The 21,005-nt window shown below is 55.9% G+C and overlaps 1 protein-coding gene across 2 annotated transcripts; it reads left to right on the top strand.

Annotated features, from left to right (window-relative positions):
- The first annotated feature begins 17,055 nt into the window (after positions 1-17,055).
- Positions 17,056-18,905, top strand: LOC147842757 (E3 ubiquitin-protein ligase RBBP6-like). Of its 2 annotated transcripts, XM_087264901.1 has the most exons (7): positions 17,095-17,467; positions 17,661-17,757; positions 17,861-17,936; positions 18,083-18,171; positions 18,248-18,308; positions 18,411-18,550; positions 18,646-18,905. In XM_087264901.1, the coding sequence occupies exons 1-7, from the start codon at positions 17,308-17,310 to the stop codon at positions 18,818-18,820; spliced, it is 798 nt and encodes a 265-aa protein (XP_087121027.1). In that variant the 5' UTR covers positions 17,095-17,307; the 3' UTR covers positions 18,821-18,905. The 2 variants fall into 2 exon arrangements, with proteins under 2 accessions (XP_087121028.1, XP_087121027.1); XM_087264902.1 differs by lacking the exon at positions 18,248-18,308 and having other exon boundaries at positions 17,056-17,467.
- Positions 18,906-21,005: the final 2,100 nt, after the last annotated feature.

Below are 21,005 nucleotides of genomic sequence, written 5' to 3'. Positions count from 1 at the left end.
CCACCTCTCTCCTTGCACTTGCAGTAGAGGCCCCAGGGTGCCCCCTGGCCCTCCACCTAGGGGCCTCTGACCCCAGCAAGATACCCAGGGGTCCACCTCTCACCCTGGACTTGCAGTATATTCCCTAGTGTGCCCAAAGGCCCTCCACCTAGGGGCTTCTGAACCCTGCAAGCTACCCAGGGGTCCACCTCTCTCCCTGGACTTGCAGTATATTCCCTATGGTGCCCACAGGCCCTCCACCTAGGGGCCTCTGACCCCAGCAAGTTACCCAGGGGTCCACCTCTCACCCTGGACTTGCAGTATATTCCCTAGGGTGCCCACAGGCCCTCCACCTAGGGGCCTCTGAACCCTGCAAGCTACCCAGGGGTCCACCTCTCTCCCTGGACTTGCAGTAGAGGCCCCAGGGTGCCCACAGGCCCTCCACCTAAGGGCCTCAGACACCCTGCAAGTAACCCAGGGGTCCATAACTCTCCCTGGACTTGCAGTATAAGCCCCAGGGTGCCCCCTGGCCCTCCACCTAGGGCCGCTGACCCCTGCAAGCTACCCAGGGGTCCACTTCTCTCCTTTGACTTGCAGTATACGCCCAAGGGTGCCCCCTGGCTCTCCACCTAGGGGCCTCTGACCCCAGCAAGTTACTCTGGGGTCCACCTCTCTCCCTGGACTTGCAGTATAAGCCCTAGGGTGCCCCCTGGCCCTCCACTTAGGGGCCTAAGACCCCAGCAAGCTACCCAGGGATCCACCTCTCTCTCCCAGTACTTGCAGTAGAGGCCCCAGGGTGCCCCCTGGCCTTCTTCCTTGGGGCCTCTGACCCGAGCTAGCTACCCAGGGGTCCACCTGTCTCCCTGGACTTGCTGTATAGGCCCTAGGGTACCCCCTGGTGCTCCACTTAGGGGCCTAAGACCCTAGCAAGCTACCCAGGGGTCCACCTATCTCCCTGGACTTGCAGCATAGGCCCTAGGGTGCCCGCTGCAGCTCCACCTAGGGGCCTAAGACCCCTGCAAGCTACCCAGGGGTCCACCTCTCTCCCTGGACTTGCAGTAGAGATCCCAGGGTGCTCCCTTGCCCTCCACCTAGGGCCCTCTGACCCCAGCAAGCTACCCAGGGGTCCACCTCCCTCCCTGGACTACCAGTATAGGCTCCAGTGTGCCTTCTGGCTCTCCACCTAGGGGCCTCTGACCCCAACAAATTACTCAGGGGTCCACCTCTCTCCCTGGACTTGCAGTATAGGCCCTATGGTGCCCCCTTGCCCTCCACCTAGGGGCCTAAGACGCCAGCAAGCTACCCAGGGGACCACCTCTCTCCCTGGACTTGCAGCACAGGCCCCAGGGTGAGCCTTGGTCCTCCACCTAGGGGCCTCTGACCCCAGCAAGCCACCCAGGGGTCCAACTCCCTCCCTGGACTTGCAGTAGAGGCCCCAGGGTGCCCCCTGGCCCTCCACCTAGGGGCCTCTGACCCCAGCAAGTTACCCAGGGGTCCACCTCTCACACTGGACTTGCAGTATAGGCCCTAAGGTGCCCACAGGCCCTCCACCTAGGGACCTCTGAAACCTGCAAGCTACCCAGGGGTCCACTTCTCTCCCTGGACTTGCAGTATAGGCCCTAAGGTGCCCACAGGCCCTCCACCTAAGGGCCTCAAACCCCTGCAAGCTACCTAGGGGTCCACCTGTCTCCCTGGACTTGCAGTAGAGAGCCCAGGGTGCCCCCTGTCCCTCCACCTAGGAGCCTCTGACCCCAGCAAGTTACCCAGGGGTCCACCTGTAACCCTGGACTTGCAGTATAGGCCCTAGGGTACCCCCTGGTGCTCCACCTAGGGGCCTAAGACCCCAGCAAGCTACCCAGGGGTCCACTTCTCTCCCTGGACTTGCAGCATAGGCCACAAAGTGAGCCTTGGCCCTCCACCTAGGGGCCTAAGACCCCAACAAGCTACCCAGGGGTCCAACTATCTCCCTGGACTTGCAGTAGAGGCCCCAGGGTGCACCCTGGCCTTCTACCTAGGGGCCTTTGACCCCAGGAAGTTTGTCAGGGGTCCACCTCTCTCCCTGGACTTGCAGTAAAGGCCCTATGGTGCCCCCTGGCCTTCTACCTAGGGGCCTCTGACCCCAGCAAGCCACCCAAAGGTCCACCTCTCTCCCTGGACTTGCAAAAGGCCCAAGGGTGCCCCATGGCCCTCCACCTAGGGGCCTCTGACCCCAGCATGCTACCCAGGGGTCCACCTCTCTTCTTGGACTTGCAGTATAAGCCCCAGGGTGCCCCTTGACCTTCCACCTAGGGGCCTCTGACCCCAGCAGGCTACCCACGGGTCCACCTCTCTCCCTGGACTTGCTGGATAGGCCCCAGGGTGCCCCCTGGCCCTACACCTAGGGACCTCTGACACCAGCAAGCTACCCAGGGGTCCACCTCTCTCCCTGGACTTGCAGTATAGGCCCTAGGGTGCCCCCTTGAGCTCCACCAAGGGGCCTAAGACCCCAGCAAGATACCCTGGGGTCCACCTCTCTCCCTGGACTTGCAGTAGAGGCCCCAAGGTACCCCCTTGCCCTCCACCTAGGGGCCTCTAACCCCTGCAAGCTACCCAGGTGTCCACCTCTCTCCCTGGACATGCAGTATAGGCCCCAGGGTGCCCCCTGGCCTTCTACCTAGGGGCCTCTGACCCCAGCAAGCTACCCAGGGGTCCACCTCTCTCCCTGTACTTGCAGTATAGGCCCCAGGGTGCCCCCTGGCCTTCTACTTAGGGGCCTCTGACCCCAGCAAGCTACCCAGGGGTCCACCTCTCTCCCTGTACTTGCAGTAGGGGCCCCAGGGTGCCCCCTGGCCTTCTACCTAGGGGCCTCTGACCACAGCAAGCCACCCAGGCGTCCACATCCCTCTCTGGACTTGCAGTAGAGGCCCCAGGGAGCCCCCTGGGCTTCTACTCAGTGGACTCTGACCCCAGCAAGCTACCCAGGGGTCCACCTCTCAACCTTGACTTGCAATAGAGGCCGCAGGGTGCCGACAGGCCCTCCACCTAGGGGCCTCTGACCCCTGCAAGTTACCTAGGGGTCCACAACTGTCCCTGGACTTGCAGTAGAGGCCCCAGGGTGCCCCCTGGCCCTCCACATATTGGTCTCTGACACCTGCCAGCTACCCAGGGGTCCACCTCTCTCCTTGGACTTGCAGTATAGGCCCCGGGTTGCCACCTGGCCCTTCACCTGTGGGCCTCTGACCACAGCAAGTTACTCAGGGGTGCACCTCTCTCTCTGGTCTTGCAGTATAGGCCCTATGGTGCCTCCTGGCCTTCTACCTAGGGGCCTCTGACCCCAGCAAGCCACACAGGGGTCCACCTCTCACCCTGGATTTGCAGTAGAGGCACCAGGGTGCCCCCTGGCCTTTTACCTAGGGGCCTAAGACCCCAGCAAGCTACCCAGGGGTCTACCTCTTTCCCTGGACTTAAAGTATAGGCCTTAGGGTGCCCCCTGGACCTCCACCTAGGGGCCTCTGACCCCAGCATGCTACCCAGTGGTCCACCTCTCTCCCTGGACTTGCAGCATAGGCCCCAGGGTGAGCCTTGCCCTCCACCTAGGGGCCTCTGACCCCAGCAAGCCACCCAGGGGTCCAACTCCCTCCCTGGACTTGCAGTAGAGGCCTCAGGGTGCCCACTGGCCCTCCACCTAAGGGCCTCTGACCCCTACAAGCTACCCAGGGGTCCACCTCTCTCCATGGACTAGCAGTATAGGTCCCAGGGTGCCCCCTTGCCCTCCACCCAGGGGTCTCTGACCCCAGCAAGCTACCCAGGGGTCAACCTCTCTCCTTGGACTTGCAGTATAGGCCCCAGGGTGCCCCTTGGCCCTCCACCTAGGGGCCTCTGACCCCAGCAGGCTACCCACGGGTCCACCTCTCTCCCTGGACTTGCAGGATAGGCCCCAGGGTGCCCCCTGGCCCTTTACCTAGGGACCTCTGACACCAACAAGCTACCCAGGGGTCCACCTCTCACCCTGGACTTGCAGTACAGGCCCTAGGGTGCCCCCTGGAGCTCCACTTAGGGGCCTAAGACCCCAGCAAGCTACCCAGGGGTCCACCTCTCTCCCTGGACCTGCATTAGAAGCCCCAGGGTGCCCCCTGGCCTTCTACCTAAGGGCATCTGACCCCAGCAAGCTACCCAGGGTTCTACTTCTTTCCCTGGACTTAAAGTATAGGCCTTAGGGTGCCCCCAGGCCTTCCAGCTAGGGGCCTCTGACCCCAGCATGCTACCCAGGGGTCCACATCTCTCCCTGGACTTGCAGCATAGGCCCTAGGGTGAGCCTTGGCCCTCCACCTAGGGGCCTCTGACCACAGCAAGCCACCCAGGGGTCCAACTCCCTCCCTGGACTTGCAGTAGAGGCCCCAGGGTGCCCCCTGGCCTTCTACCTTGGGGCCTCTGACCCCTGCAAGTTACCCAGGGGTCCACCTCTCTCCCTGGACTTGCAGTAGAGGCCCCAGGGTGCCACCTGGCCCTCCACCTAGGGGCCTCTGACCCCAGCTAGCTACCCAGGGGTCCACCTCTCTCCCTGGACTTGCAGTAGAGGCCCCAGGGTGCCCCCTGTCCTTCTACCTAGGGCCCTCTGACCCAAGCAATCTACCCAGGGGTCCACCTCTCTCCCTGGACTTGCAGCATAGGCCCCAAGGTGAGCCTTGGCCCTCCACCTAAGGGCCTCTGACCCCAGCAAGCTACCCAGGGGTCCACCTGTCTCCCTGGACTTGCAGTAGAGGCCCCAGGGTGCCCCCTGGCCTTCTACCAATGGGCCTCTGACCCCAGCAAGTTACTCAGGGGTCCACCTCTCTCCCTGGACTTGCAGTATAGGCCCCATGGTGCACCATGGCCTTCTACCTAGGGGCCTCTGACCCCAGCAAGCCACCCAAAGGTCCACCTCTCTCCTTGGACTTGCAGTAGAGGCCCCAGGGTGCCCCTGGCCTTCTACATAGGGCCCTCTGACCCCAGAAAGCTACCCAGGGGTCCACCTCTCTCCCTAGACTTGCAGCATAGGCCCCAAGGTGAGCCTTGGCCCTCCACCTAGGGGCCTCTGACCCCAGCAAGCTACCCAGGGGTCCACCTGTCTCCCTAGACTGGCAGTAGAGGCCCCATGGTGCCCCCTGGCCTTCTACCAATGGGCCTCTGACCCCAGCAAGTTACTCAGGGGTCCACCTCTCTCCCTGGACTTGCAGTATAGGCCCTATGGTGCACCCTTGCCTTTTACCTAGGGGCCTCTGACCCCAGCAAGCCACCCAAAGGTCCACCTCTCTCCCTGGACTTGCAATAAAGGCCCAAGGGTGCCCCCTGGCCATCCACCTAGGGAACTCCGACCCCTGCAAGCTACCAAGGGGTCCACCTCTCTCCCTGGACTTGCAGTAGAGGCCCCAGGGTGCCCCCTTGCCCTCCACCTAGGGGCCTCTTACCCCAGCAAGCCACCCAGGGGTCCACCTCTCTCCCTGGACTTGCAGTAGAGGCCCCAGGGTGCCCCCTGGCCTTCTACCTAGGGGCCTCTGACCCCAGCAAGCTACCCAGGGGTCCACCTGTCTCCCTGGACTAGCAGTAGAGAGCCCAGGGTGCCCCCTGTCCCTCCACCTAGGGGCCTCTGACCCCAGCAATTTACCCAGGGGTCCACCTCTCAACCTGGACTTGCAGTAGAGGCCCTAGGGTGCCCCCAGGATCTCCACCTAGGGGCCTAAGACCCCAGCAAGCTACCCAGGGGTCCACCTCTCTCCCTGGACTTGCAGTAGAGGCCCCAGGGTGCCCCTTAGAGCTCCAACTAGGGGCCTCTGACCCCTGCAAGCTACCCAGGGGTCCACCTCTCTCCCTGGACTTGCAGTAGAGGCCCCAGGGTGCCCCCTGGCCCTCCACCTAGGGGCCTCTGACCCCAGCAAGCTACCCAGGGGTCCACCTCTCTCCTTGGACTTGCAGTATAGGCCCCAGGGTGCCCGTTGGCCCTCCACCTAAGGGCCTCTGACCCCAGCAGGCCACCCACGGGTCCACCTCTCTCCCTGGACTTGCAGGAGAGGCCCCAGGGAGCCCCCTGGCCCTACACCTAGGGGCCTCTGACCCCAGCAAGCTACCCAGTGGTCCACCTCTCACCCTGGACTTGCAGTATAGGCCCTAGGGTGCCCCCCTGGAGCTCCACCTAGGGGCCTAAGACCCCAGCAAGCTACCCAGGGGTCCACCTTTCTCCCTGGACTTGCAGTATAGGCCCTAGGATGCCCCCCTGGAGCTCCACCTAGGGGCCTAAGACCCCAGCAGGCCACCCAGGGGTCCAACTCCCTCCCTGTATTTGCAGTAGAGGCCCCAGGGTGCCCCCTGTCCTTCTACCTAGGGGCCTCTGACCCCAGCAAGCCACACAGGGGTCCACCTCTCTCCCTGTATTTGCAGTAGAGGCACCAGGGTGCCCCCTGGCTTTCTTCCTAGGGGCCTCTGATACCAGCAAGCTACCCAGGGGTCTGCCTCTTTCCCTGGACTTAAAGTATAGGCCTTAGGGTGCCCCCTGGCCTTCCAGTTAGGGGCCTCTGACACCAGCATGCTACCCAGGGGTCCACATCTCTCTCTGGACTTGCAGCATAGGCCCCAGGGTGAGTCCTGGCCCTCCACCAAGGGGCCTCTGACCCCAGCAAGCCACCCAGGGGTCCACCTCCCTCCTTGGACTTGCAGTAGAAGCCCCAGGGTTCCCCCTGGTCTTCTACCTAGGGGCCTCTGACCCCTGCAAGTTACCCAGGGGTCCACCTCTCTCCCTGGACTTGCAGTAGAGGCCCCAGGGTGCCCCCTGGCCCTCCACCTAGGGGCCTCTGACCCCTGCAAGCTACCCAGGTGTCCACCTCTCTCCTTGGACTTGCAGTAAAGGCCCCGGGGTGCCCCCTGGCCCTCCACTTAGTGGCCTCTGACCCCAGCAAGTTACTCTGGGGTCCACCTCTCTCCCTATACTTGCAGTAGAAGCCCTTGGGTGCCCCCTGGCCCTCCACCTAGAGGCCTAAGACCCCAGCAAGCTACCCAGGGGTCCACCTCTCGCCCTGGACTTGCATTAGAGGCCCCAGGGTGCCCCCTGGCCTTCTACCTAGGGGCGTCTGATCCCAGCAAGCCACCCAGGGGTCCACTTCTCTCCCTGGACTTGCAGTTTAGGCCCCATGGTGCTCCTTTCACCTCCACCTAGGGGCCTCTGACTCCAGCAAGCTACCTAGGGGTCCACCTCTCTCCCTGGACTTGCAGTAGGGGCCCCAGGTTGCCCCCTGGCCTTCTACCTAGGGGCCTCTGACCCCAGCAAGCTACCCAGGGCTCTACCTCTTTCCCTGGACTTAAAGTATAGGCCTTAGGGTGCCCCCTGGCCCTCCAACTAGGGGCCTCTGACCCCAGCATGCTACCCAGGGGTCCACCTCTCTCCCTGGACTTGCAGCATAGGCCCCAGGGTGAGCCCTGGCCCTCCACCTAGGGGCCTTTGACCCCAGCAAGCCACCCATGCGTCCACATCCCTCTCTGGACTTGCAGTAGAGGCCCCAGGGTGCCCCCTGGGCTTCTACCTAGGGGACTCTGACCCCAGCAAGCTACCCAGGGGTCCACCTCTCTCCCTGGACTTGCAATAGAGGCCGCAGGCTGCCGACAGGCCCTCCACCTAGGGGCCTCTGACCCCTGCATGTTACCTAGGGGTCCACAACTCTCCCTGGACTTGCAGTAGAGGCCCCAGGGTGCCCCCTGGCCCTCCACATATTGGCCTCAGACGCCTGCAAGCTACCCAGGGGTCCACCTCTCTCCTTGGACTTGCAGTATAGGCCCCGGGTTGCCCCCTGGCCCTCCACCTAGGGGCCTCTGACCACAGCAAGTTACTCAGGGGTCCACCTCTCCCCCTGGACTTGCAGTAGGGGCCCCAGGGTGCCCCCTGGCCTTCTACATAGGGGCCTCTGACCCCAGCATGCTACCCAGGGGTCCACCTCTCTCCCTGGACTTGCAGCATAGGCCCCAGGGTGAGCCCTGGCCTTCCACCTAGGGGCCTTTGACCCCAGCAAGCCACCCAGGCGTCCACATCCCTCTCTGGACTTGCAGAAATAGGCCCCAGGGTGCCCCCTTGCCCTCCACCTAGGGGTCTCAGACCCCAGCAAGCTACCCAGGGGTCCACCTCTCTCCCTGGACTTGCACTTTAGGCCCCAGGGTGCCCCCTTGCCCTCCCTCTAGAAGTCTCTGACCAAAGCAAGCTACCCAGGGGTCCACCTCTCTCCCTGGACTTGCAGTATAGGCCCCAGGGTGCCCCCTTGCCATCCAGCTAGGGGTCTCTTACATAAGCAAGCTACCCAGGGGTCCATATCTCTCCCTGGGTTTGTAGTATAGGCCCCATAGTGCCCCCTTGCCCTCCACCTAGAGGCCTCTGACCCCAGCAAGCTACCCAGGGGTCCACTTCTCTCCCTGGACTTGCAGTTTAGGCCCCAGGGTGCCTCCTTTCCCTCCACCTACGGGCCTCTGACTCCAGCAAGCTACCTAGGGGTCCACCTCTCTCCCTGGACTTGCAGTATAGGTCCGAGGGTGCCCCCTTGCCCTCCACCTAGAAGTCTCTGACCAAAGCAAGCTACCCAGGGGACCAACCTCTCTCCCTGGTCTTGCAGTATAGGCCCCAGGGTGCCCCCTTGCCCTCCACCTAGGGGTCTCTGACCCCAGCAAGCTACCCAGAGGTCCACATCTCTCCCTAGACTTGCAGTATAGGCCCCAGGGTGCCCCCTTGCCCTCCACCTAGGGGTCTCTGACCAAAGCAAGCTACCCAGGGGTCCACCTCTCTCCCTGGACTTGCAGTAAAGGCCCCAGGGTGCCCCCTTGCCTTCCACCTAGGGTTCTCTGACCCCAGCAAGTTACACAGGGGTCCACCTCTCTCCCTAGACTTGCAGTATAGGCCCCAGGGTGCCCCTTTGCCCTCCACCTAGGGGTCTCTGACCAAAGCAAGCTACCCAGGGGTCCACCTCTTTCCCTGGACTTGCAATATAGGCCCCAGGGTGCCCCCTTGCCCTCCACCCAGGGGTCTCTGACCCTAGCAAGCTGCCCAGGGGTCCAACTCTCTCCCTGGACTTGCAGTTTAGGACCCAGGGTCCCCCTTGCCCTCCACCCAGGGGTCTCTGACCCTAGCAAGCTGCCCAGGGGTCCTACTCTCTCCCTGGACTTGCAGTTTAGGACCCAGGGTCCCCCTTGCCCTCCACCTAGGGGCCTCTGAATACAGCAAGCTACCTAGGGGTCCACCTCTCTCCCTGGACTTGCAGTATAGGCCCCAGGGTGCCCCCTTGCCCTCCACCTAGGGGTCTCTTACCCCAGCAAGCTGTCCAGGGGTCTACCTCTCTCCTTGGACTTGCAGTATAGGCCCAGGGTGCCCCCTTGCCCTCCACCTAGGGGTCTCTGACCCCAGCAAGCTACCCAAGGGTCCACCTCTCTTCCTGGACTTGCAGTGTAGGCCCCAGTGTGCCCCCTTGCCCTCCACCTAGGGGTCTCTGACCGCAGCAAGCTACCCAGGGGTCCACCTCTCTTCCTGGACTTGCAGTGTAGGCCCCAGTGTGCCCCCTTGCCCTCCACCTAGGGGTCTCTGACCGCAGCAAGCTACCCAGGGGTCCACCTCTCTTCCTGGACTTGCAGTGTAGGCCCCAGTGTGCCCCCTTTCTCTCCACTTAGGAGCCTCTGACTCCAGCAAGCTACCTAGGGGTCCACTTCTCTCCCTGGACTTGCAGTATAGGCCCCAGGGTGCCCCCTTGCCCTCCACCTAGAGGCCTCTGACCAAAGCAAGCTACCCAGGGGTCCACCTCTCTCCCTGGACTTGCATTATAGGCCCCAGGGTGCCCCCTTGCCCTCCACCTAAGAGTCTCTGATCCCAGCAAGCTACAAAGGGGTCTACTTCTCTCCCTGGACTTGCAGTATAGGCCCCAGGGTGCCCCCTTGCGCTCCATCTAGGGGTCTCTGACCCCAGCAAGCTACCCAGGGGTCCACTTCTCTCCCTGGACTTGCAGAATAGGCCTAGGGTGCCCCCTTGCCCTCCACCTAGGGGTCTCTGACCCCAGCAAGCTACCCAGGGGTCCACCTCTCTCCCTGGACTTGCAGTGTAGGCCCCAGGGTGCCCCATTTCCGTCCAACTAGGGGCCTCTGACTCCAGCAAGCTACGTAGGGGTCCACTTCTCTCCCTGGACTTGCAGTATAGGCCCCAGGGTGCCCCCTTGCCCTCCACCTAGGGGTCTCTGACCGCAGCAAGCTACCCAGGGGTCCACCTCTCTCCCTGGACTTGCAGTGTAGGCCCCAGGGTGCCCCATTTCCGTCCACCTAGGGGCCTCTGACTCCAGCAAGCTACGTAGGGGTCCACTTCTCTCCCTGGACTTGCAGTATAGGCCCCATAGTGCCCCCTTGCCCTCCACCTAGAGGCCTCTGACCCCAGCAAGCTACCCAGGGGTCCACTTCTCTCCCTTGACTTGCAGTATAGACCCCAGGATGCCCCCTTGCCCTCCACCTAAGAGTCTCTGATCCCAGAAAGCTACCCAGGGGTCTACTTCTCTCCCTGGACTTGCAGTATAGGCCCCAAGGTGCCCCCTTGCGCTCCATCTAGGGGTCTCTGACCCCAGCAAGCTACCCAAGGGTCCACCTCTTTTCCTGGACTTGCAGTGTAGGCCCCAGGGTGCCCCCTTGCCCTCCACCTAGGGGTCTCTGACCGCAGCAAGCTACCCAGGGGTCCACTTCTCTCCCTGGACTTGCAGAAATAGGCCCCAGGGTGCCCCCTTGCCCTCCACCTAGGGGTCTCTGACCCTAGCAAGCTGCCCAGGGGTCCAACTCTCTCCCTGGACTTGCAGTTTAGGCCCCAGGGTGCCCCCTTTCCCTCCACCTAGGGGCCTCTGACTCCAGCAAGCTACCTAGGGGTCCACTTCTCTCCCTGAACTTGCAGAAATAGGCCCCAGGGTGCCCCCTTGCCCTCCACCTAGGGGTCTCAGACCCCAGCAAGCTACCCAGGGGTCCACCTCTCTCCCTGGACTTGCATTATAGGCCCCAGGGTGCCCCTTTGCCCTCCCCCTAGAAGTCTCTGACCAAAGCAAGCTACCCAGGGGTCCACCCCTCTCCCTGGACTTGCAGTATAGGCCCCAGGGTGCCCCCTTGCCCTCCACCTAGAGGCCTCTGACCCCAGCAAGCTACCCAGGGGTCCACTTCTCTCCCTGGACTTGCAGTTTAGGCCCCATGGTGCTCCTTTCACCTCCACCTAGGGGCCTCTGACTCCAGCAAGCTACCTAGGGGTCCACCTCTCTCCCTGGACTTGCAGTATAGGTCCGAGGGTGCCCCCTTGCCCTCCACCTAGGGGTCTCCGACCCCAGCAAGCTATCCAGGGGTCTACCTCTCTCCCTGGACTTGCAGAATAGGCCCAGGGTGCCCCCTTGCCCTCCACCTAGGGGTATCTGACCCCAGCAAGCTACCCAGGGGTCCACTTCTCTCCCTTGACTTGCAGTATAGGCCCCAGGGTGCCCCCTTGCCCTCCACCTAGGGGTCTCTAACCCCAGCAAGCTGCCCAGGGGTCCAACTCTCTAACTGGACTTGCAGTTTAGGCCCCAGGGTGCCCCCTTTCTCTCCACCTAGGGGCCTCTGACTCCAGCAAGCTACCTAGGGGTCCACTTCTTTCCCTGAGCTTGCAGTATAGACCCCAGGGTGCCCCCTTGTCCTCCACCTAGAAGTCTCTGACCAAAGCAAGCTACCCAGGGGTCCACCTCTCTCCCTGGACTTGCAGTATAGGCCCCAGGGTGCACCCTTGCCCTCCACCTAGGGGTCTCTTACCCAAGCAAGCTACCCAGGGGTCCATCTCTCTCCCTGGGTTTGTAGTATAGGCCCCATAGTGCCCTCTTGCCCTCCACCTAGAGGCCTCTGACCCCTGCAAGCTACCCAGGAGTCCACTTCTCTCCCTTGACTTGCAGTATAGGCCCCAGGATGCCCCCTTGCCCTCCACCTAAGAGTCTCTGACCCCAACAAGCTACCCAGGGGTCCACTTCTCTCCCTTGACTTGCAGTATAGGCCCCAGGGTGCCCCCTTGCGTTCCATCTAGGGGTCTCTGACCCCAGCAAGCTACCCAGGGGTCCACCTCTCTCCCTGGACTTGCAGTGTAGGCCCCAGGGTGCCCCCTTGCCCTCCACCTAGGGGTCTCTGACCGCAGCAAGCTACCCAGGGGTCCACATCTCTCCCTGGACTTGCAGTGTAGGCCCCAGGGTGCCCCCTTGCCCTCGACCTAGAGGTCTCTGACCCCAGCAAGCTACCCAGGGGTCCATTTCTCTCCCTGGACTTGCAGTATAGGCCCCAGGGTGCCCACTTGCCCTCCACCTAGGGGTCTCTGACCCTAGCAAGCTGCCCAGGGGTCCAACTCTCTCCCTGGACTTGCAGTTTAGGCCCCTGGGTGCCCCCTTGCCCTCCACCTAGGGGCCTCTGACTCCAGCAAGCTACCTAGGGGTCCACCTCTCTCCCTGGACTTGCAGTATAGGCCCCAGGGTGCCCCCTTGCCCTCCACCTAGGAGTCTCCGACCCCAGCAAGCTATCCAGGGCTCTACCTCTCTCCCTGGACTTGCAGTATAGGCCCAGGGTGCCCCTTGCCCTCCACCTAGGGGTCTCTGATCCCAAGCAAGCTACCCAGGGGTCCACCTCTCTCCCTGGACTTGCAGTATAGGCCCCAGGGTGCCCCCTTGCCCTCCACCTAGGGGTCTCTGACCCCAGCAAGCTGCCCAGGGGTCCAACTCTCTAACTGGACTTGCAGTTTAGTCCCCAGGGTGCCCCCTTTCTCTCCACCTAGGGGCCTCTGACTCCAGCAAGCTACCTAGGGGTCCACTTCTCTCCCTGGACTTGCAGTGTAGGCCCCAGGGTGCCCCCTTGCCCTCCACCTAGGGGTCTCTGACCAAAGCAAGCTACCCAGGGGTCCACCTCTCTCCCTGGACGTGCAGTATAGGCCCCAGGGTGCCCCCTTGCCCTCCACCTAGGGGTCTCTGACCCAAGCAAGCTACCCAGGGGTCCAACTCTCTCCCTGGGTTTGTAGTATAGGCCCCATAGTGCCCCCTTGCCCTCCACCTAGAAATCTCTGACCAAAGCAAGCTACCCAGGGGTCCACTTCTCTCCCTTGACTTGCAGTATAGGCCCCAGGATGCCCCTTGCCCTCCACCTAAGAGTCTCTGACCCCAGCAAGCTACCCAGGGGTCTACTTCTCTCCCTGGACTTGCAGTATAGGCCCCAGGGTGCCCCTTGCACTCCATCTAGGATTCTCTGACCCCAGCAAGCTACCCAGGGGTCCACCTCTCTCCCTGGACTTGCAGTGTAGGCCCCAGGGTGCCCCCTTGCCCTCCACCTAGGGGTCTCTGACCAAAGCAAGCTACCCAGGGGTCCACCTCTCTCCCTGGACGTGCAGTATAGGCCCCAGGGTGCCCCCTTGCCCTCCACCTAGGGGTCTCTGACCCAAGCAAGCTACCCAGGGGTCCAACTCTCTCCCTGGGTTTGTAGTATAGGCCCCATAGTGCCCCCTTGCCCTCCACCTAGAAATCTCTGACCAAAGCAAGCTACCCAGGGGTCCACTTCTCTCCCTTGACTTGCAGTATAGGCCCCAGGATGCCCCTCTCCCTCCACCTAAGAGTCTCTGACCCCAGCAAGCTACCCAGGGGTCTACTTCTCTCCCTGGACTTGCAGTATAGGCCCCAGGGTGCCCCTTGCACTCCATCTAGGAGTCTCTGACCCCAGCAAGCTACCCAGGGGTCCACCTCTCTCCCTGGACTTGCAGTGTAGGCCCCAGGGTGCCCCCTTGCCCTCCACCTAGGGGTCTCTGACCGCAGCAAGCTACCCTGGGGTCCACTTCTCTCCCTGGACTTGCAGTATAGGCCCCAGGGTGCCCCCTTGCCCTCCACCTAGGGGTCTCTGACCCCAGCAAGGTACCCAGGGGTCTACCTCTCTCCCTGGACTTGCAGTACAGGCCCAGGGTGCCCCCTTGCCTTCCACCTAGGGATCTCAGACCCCAGCAAGCTACTCAGGGGTCCTCCTCTCTCCCTGGACTTGCAGTATAGGCCCCAGGGTGCCCCCTTGCCCTTCAGCTAGGGGTCTCTGACCCCAGCAAGCTGCCCAGGGGTCCAACTCTCTCCCTGGACAAGCAGTTTAGGCCCCAGGGTGCCCCTTTTCCCTCCAGCTAGGGGACTCTGATTCCAGCAAGCTACCTAGGGGTCCACCTCTCTCCCTGGACTTGCAGAAATAGGCCCCAGGGTGCCCCCTTGCCCTCCACCTAGGGGTCTCTGACCCCAGAAAGCTACCCAGGGGTCCACCTCTCTCCCTAAACTTGCAGTATAGGCCCCAGGGTGCCCCCTTGCCCTCCACCTAGGGGTCTCTGACCAAAGCAAGCTACCCAGGGGTCCACCTCTCTCCCTGGACTTGCAATATAGGCCCCAGGGTGCCCCCTTGCCTTCCACCTAGGGGTCTCTGACCCAAGCAAGCAACCCAGGGGTCCACTTCTCTCCCTTGACTTGCAGTATAGGCCTAAGGGTGCCCCCTTGCCCTCCACCTAGGGGTCTCTGATCCCAAGCAAGCTACCCAGGGCGCCACCTCTCTCCCTGGACTTGCAGTATAGGCCCCAGGGTGCCCTCTTGACCTCCACCTACTTGTGTCTGACCCCAGCAAGCTACCTAGGGGTCCACCTCTCCCTTGACTTGTATTATAGGCCCCAAGGTGCCCCCTTGCCCTCCACCTAGGGGTCTCTGATCCCAGCAAGCTACCCAGGGGTCCACCTCTCTCCCTGGACTTGCAGTATAGGCCCCAGGGTGCCCCCTTACCCTCCACCTAGGGGTCTCTGACCCCAGCAAGCTACCCAGGGTTCCAACTCTCTCCCTGGACTTGCCATTGAACATTAGGATCTCTCCATCCTCGGACACTTTTAAATCTAACTTGAAGGTGTATTTTTACTCCCTTGCCTTTGAATGACTCATACATGTAATTTCTAATCTGTATTTTAGTATTACATATATAAATATATTTCCTTTTTCTTACATTTTTAATACAATATTTTATCTCATAGTAACTTACTTTGGATCAACTTTGGTTGTATAAAATTGTGCTCTATAAATAAAATTTGCCTTGCCTTGCCTTTGTATATTTGAGAATGCTCAAAGCCTGTTAGTGTGTATAAACTCATGTTTGTGTTTTTTCCTTGTCTTTGTAGGTTCACACTTATCACAATCTTCATAAAGGGATACTTCGTCCTTGTGGAATATTAAAAATGTGTTAAGAAAACCTGCATGGCCCATGACATTGTGTAATTTAATTACAGTAAAGTGGTATCTATTTTTAATACCCAATGGGTATCAAATCATTGTTCTGTAACATTATTTGACACATAAATTAACTATTTTCTGCCTAAATAAAAGACTTCAAACTTCCAAGGCCATCAAACCAGTGGATTTTACTCATTTGATAGCAAAAAGGTATGTAAGTGACAGGCAAGGAAACCCTGAGAGCAAACTAAAAAAACCATTGAATAACTAAACAAAGTGGAGTTCCGTTTTCAAAAAAAAAAAAAAAAAAAAGTTTTGCCTGTATTCTCCAGTAGTGTTGTTTGTGAAGGCAATATAATTTTACAATGCAGATCAATAGAATTACATGATACATCAAATGTAAGGAACATGTTTATAATATGTCTACAAAACTGATCCGTATGAGGCAAAGAACACATTAGACCTGTGATTGATGAATCAAAACTGAAATTATGTCCTAATTTAACTCAGTTACACTGACATGATCTTGCCCAACTGGTCATTATTTTTGTTGTTTCCTATGGCTTGGATGTGTAAAACTTAATATATTTAATGTTTTATTGATTTATTTGTAACATTAGGACTGGACTGCAGCCAAGGGACTACAGCTTACTTCAGTGCAATGCATAATCACAGTGCTTGATATAATTTTACATGGTCCCATTTGGAATGAAATTTAATTAAAAAAAAGTAGTAGTAGCAGTAATAGTAGCTAGTAGTTTGAGGGAAACAACAACAGTATGATTATAGAAAGGACATAAATTCAATGAGAGTCTGAAGTTTGAAAATATCACTTGCATAACTTATTCATTCATTCATTCATTCATTCATTCATTCATTCATTTATTCATTCAATCATTCATTCATTCATTCATTTTCTTTTCGGCTTAATCCCTTTATAATTCTGGGGTCGCCACAGAGGAATGAACCGCCAACTTATCCAGCAAATGTTTTACACAGCGAATGCCTTTTCAGCTGCAACCCATGACTGGGAAACACCCATACACACTCATGCACACACATACACTACGGTCAATTTAGATTATTCAATTCACTTACAGCGCATGTCTTTGGACTGTGGGGGAAACCTGTGCACACAGAGGAAACTCACGCGAACACAAGGAGAACATGCAAACTCCACACAGAAATGCCAATTGGCCCAGCCGAGGCTCGAAGCAGTGACCTCATCATTTTATTTATTTATTTAATGTAGGCTATGTATATGTGTTTATGCTGAATTGTCGCCGGGGTTTTTTTCTATTTGTTTTTAGAATTTTTTGTTTGATATTAGAATCTTTTCAAAAATCTATAGTTTTGTGCTAATGCTGTACATTTTGTTTGTTTGTTTTTGAAGAATCATTTTATGTTGTCCAATCAATGCTAATTATAATTCTTTTTATTATAAAGTGTTTTAATGGGAATCAAATGCAAGTAATAATGCAATACTTACATTTAAAATGACGAATGCATAAAGAAAATTATGAGCTTAAGGAGTGTTAATTCATTTTTATCATACAGAGATTAACTTGCATTTGAAGGTGCTTTTAATAAGTGTCAAAGTACTTTTAAAAACGAAAAAAGATAAAATCCCAATAGGTGGTAGCAAGAGGCCGCTGAACGGACAGTTGAATCAATCACTGAATCATCGACTCACCCGAGTCTTCTTTGCGATGGCCTGAATCGTTCGTGTTATGTAGGGAAACGCTGCTGTGTATTATTCAGAGATAACCAGCTCTTCTACTACTTATTTTATTATAATTATCGCAATGATTTTACTACTACTACTATTAATAATAATAATAATAATAATAATAACAATAATAAATAATAATATTGCCGGATGTTCGTTCGCGTTACGTCACTTGATCATCAGCATCCATGACAACGGTTATGTGGGTGTTGTTTGAATCTCGCTGTGTCGATTGGCATCTGATCTCTGCGTCCTTCGTGACAATTTTTCCAGATTATCGATATTATTGATCGTTGGATACGTCGATTGATCGCCTGCTGTTCCCATCACTCAGGTTTGACCCTCTTTATTACGCTGTGCTTTGTGTTTGTGTTCAGTATGTCTTGTGTTCACTACAGGTTCCAGAGTCGACTTACCTACGACTCGCTCCAGTTTGAAGGCCTCAACATCAGCGCGGGGGAGCTGAAGCGGCAGATCATGAGGAGCAAGAGGCTGAAGTTCTGCCAGCTGAAGATCAGCAACGCCCAGACTGATGAAGGTGAGTTGAGGAAAAGACACTTCAACTGTTCTACGCTAACATTAGATGCGTTATATCAGACACTTCTGGAAGCTGTAAGGTGGTGCTGATGCTGACATGTAGTGATGTTTTGACTGTTTTAATAGGCTAATGGCTCTCAAAGTATACCGTGCTCCATAATTATGTGCTGATTCTGATTTTATTTTGCTGTCAGAATACACAGATGATGCTCTCATCCCTAAAAACACGTCGGTCATCATCAGACGGATCCCTGCGGCGGGACTGAAGTCCTCAAACAGAAGATTTGTTGGGTAAGTGCTGTGAAATGAGCACACGCGTCCTCTGTTAGATGTTATATGAAGACTCCTGGTCTGTCCCTGGTGTTTTAGTCACACAAGCTCCTTTGTTTTGCAGACATCAAGCTGGACGCTGGCGTGAACCTTCACCTAGAGCTGATCCTTCACTCCTCTCACTGGAGCAGTTGTTGAAGGTATTGAACAAATGAATAGCACAATAGCAAAACGCAATGTAAAGCACACAATATACGCACACGCACTCAGCTTCTTAGGGAGATTTGAGATTGTTTGAAGGGTTGAGGGTGAAAAAGATTCAAATGTGCAAATGCCTGTGAAACAGACTGAGAATCTGGCTGAGGCAAAGGCGTCAGAGGAGGACAAGCTGAAAGCGGTGATGTACCAGTCCAGCCTGTGCTACTACTCCAGCAGGTGAGCGTTCAGACACTGACAGGTTTGCTTTATGAGAAATGTCTGAGCTGATTCTCATGGTTCTGATATTCACTAGTGAGGCCATGAGGCTGCTTGGGATCCCGGGACACCACATTAGGCACTGCCCCACTAATGTGGTAACTGGGTTTTCCAAGCTCACGGTTGCTGTGAACTTGAGCTCTTGTCCTCATCAGTCAGATTGTTTGCTCAGAGTTTGACTGTCACTCCTCAATTCACAGGGCAGCCGCTCCGCTCCGCACAAGCGCATTCGGGAGAGCACAGGGATTCCCCGCAGCTTCCTGTTGGAGGTGGACGACCCAGACCGAAAGGGAGTCATGATAGACGGCAGCGGCAGATACGTCATTCCCATCATAGACGCGTGAGTAAACTGTACTTGGCATAGCCGCATGTTCTAGTGTTTGTCCAAATCTCACATGATGTCTGCTTGTGTGTGTTTGCGCTCGATCTGTTCAGTGAGGCCTATGCTGCTGAGAAGAGAAAGAGGCCGTCCTTCTCCTGCCAGACCGAGCCTTTGCCCTCCTCGTCCTCAGCAGGTGCGGCATCTTCGGTCCGGGACGCCGGAGGGAAACGGTCCCGCTCCCCATCTTCACCAGAGACGCGCGGCGACCAGAAGAGACCACGTCGCTGAGAGACCTTCATCCAAGAGACCTGGAGCCGACGTGTAAATATTGTACATAGTTTATTAATAAAAGATAATAAAGATTATAGCCGCATGAACTGTGTGGACTGGTTAACCTTCACTCCAGCAGTGCAACACACACACACACACACACACACACATACACACACACACACGAATGAATTCATAAACACAATATTATGAAGTTTTGCTTTAATTTAGGAAAAGAGAAACTCTTCTGGGCTAAAATCTGATGGGTTTTTTTCAGCGTTCTTACTTCAGTCTTTAATGTCAGGTGATCCTTCAAATGTCAGTGTAAAGTGTTGAGTACACTATTAGTGCTCAGTCGTGTTTTTCATAGTTACCAGTGCCGATGGAGTACGCAATGTTTTAGTAAGATTTCCACGCAAGTCTTCGTACATGAGGCCCTAGATCTACACACACATCACTGGTTTTGAGTCAAAGTAGGGACCAGATCTACACACACATCACTGGTTTTGAGTCAAAGTAAGGACCAGGGGCCTTATGTACGTCGTGTTTTTCATAGTTACCAGTGCCGATGGAGTTTTTTAAAGCGTCATATTCTGCTGGAAACGTTTCATTTGAATGGTAATGTCCCATAAGCGGAGGTCTTGTGAGTAACTTCACAAGTCGGTCAAAGTCTACACCGGTGACAAGCTCATCTACTCCCAGAACCTGCTACTCTCTACCTACACGTTGTCAGCTGATGTTTCAAAACCTCAACACTCGCATACAGAACAGCCTCAGCGTCTGCACCTCTTATCGGCACTAGCTGCAAGTCTACACCCCCTCTGTCCAGAAGTGAGCACAGCCTCTTGGTACCATCCCAGCAAGCATTTTTTTGGGGTGTTTAAAGGTGCCAACTGACCATCAAAAGTAAAAATGACTCATTTTATCTCATCCCAACAGGGAAACCACCAACAATAAAGAATGAGTTACTATCTGGTGTCATGGCTTTGCAATTAAAACAAGTTTAGTTATAATGGAGGTCATTGGGGGCAAAAACAGCCACTTGAACAATATGAACAATACATAAGGGTTAAAAGTCTAATAGACGGCTTGGTTAAAACCAGGCTAAATCTAGGCTGTCAGTGAGTGTGCACCCCTAACCCCGCCTCTCACAGTGACCTCACTAGCTCCGCTGAGTGCTTTGTGTCTCAGATTGCATGCAAGTCTGCAGCCAGATACTGCTGGAAGCTAGTCATCAAATACACAGGAACGAATGACTACACGTGTCAATCTGTCTATTAAACTATCTAATCTGTCTAGTCAGTCTTTTATTATCTTTTATATGCAAAAATATTCATTCATAAAAACATATGTATATATGAACACTGGGTCAAATAGGGTCCGTGCATTTTAAATCTAATAACAAAAATAACCCAATGTTGGTTTTGTCCATATTTAAATGAACGTGTGTAAACGCACGCTTTGATCAAACCTTTTATTCCCCTTGATGATATTGTGCTTTTTTTTCCCCTCAATGCCCTCCAAAGTTTCAATGTTTGGCCGTGTCTGCCATATCTGTTTTGTTTAAAAAAAAAAAAAGGAATGCATCGGTTCCTGCATGTAGAATTCAGAAATCTCATGGCATTGAAAGAAAACTGGCAGCAGTTGAGTGCCGAGGTCAAAGGTCAGATGAGCAGGCATCACACCTGATAAACACCTGGGGCAACTGTACAGTAAAAAAAAAAAAAACAACAAGATTAAGAAATATTGCTTTAATTTGAGAGAGACAAAAAAAACTCTTCCGTGTTAAAATTTGATGTTCCTCCAGCGTTCTTACGTCAGTCTTTAATGTCAGGTGATCCTTCAAATGTCAGTGTAAATTGTTGAGTGTACCATTAGTGCTCAGTCGTGTTTTTCATAGTTACCAGTGCCGATGGAGTTTTTTTTTTTAGAGCGTCATATTCTGCTGGAAAAGTTTCATTTTAATGGTAATATGCCATGAGCGGAGGTGTATGAGTAACTTCACAAGTTGACCATAGTCTAGAGCGATGACATGCTCATCTACTCCCAGAACCTGGCAGAACGAAATGTTGCAGCTCGTCCGGTCTTCAATGATGAGCCCAAAAGAGGCCACTTCACAGAGCCGGCCCAAGGCTTAAGAGAACTGAGAGGCAGGACAAGATGGCGGGCTGGACTTGGTTAACTTTAGATTTTACACAAATCT

The sequence above is a fragment of the Danio rerio genome, chromosome 8 (assembly GCF_052040795.2).
Source record: "Danio rerio strain M-AB ecotype USA chromosome 8, GRCz13ab, whole genome shotgun sequence".
Classification (NCBI taxonomy): domain Eukaryota; kingdom Metazoa; phylum Chordata; class Actinopteri; order Cypriniformes; family Danionidae; genus Danio; species Danio rerio.
The sequence above is the reverse complement of the archived record's forward strand: the minus strand, read 5'-3'. Positions and strand labels throughout refer to the sequence as shown.

Bases quoted from the DNA above. Each gene is read 5' to 3' on its own strand.
- LOC147842757 (XM_087264901.1), top strand. From the start codon at position 17,308: ATGTCTTGTGTTCACTACAGGTTCCAGAGTCGACTTACCTACGACTCG. The intron at 17,937-18,082 runs GTATTGAACAAA...CCTGTGAAACAG, and splicing joins CACTGGAGCAGTTGTTGAAG to ACTGAGAATCTGGCTGAGGC. The intron at 18,551-18,645 runs GTGAGTAAACTG...CGATCTGTTCAG, and splicing joins GTCATTCCCATCATAGACGC to TGAGGCCTATGCTGCTGAGA.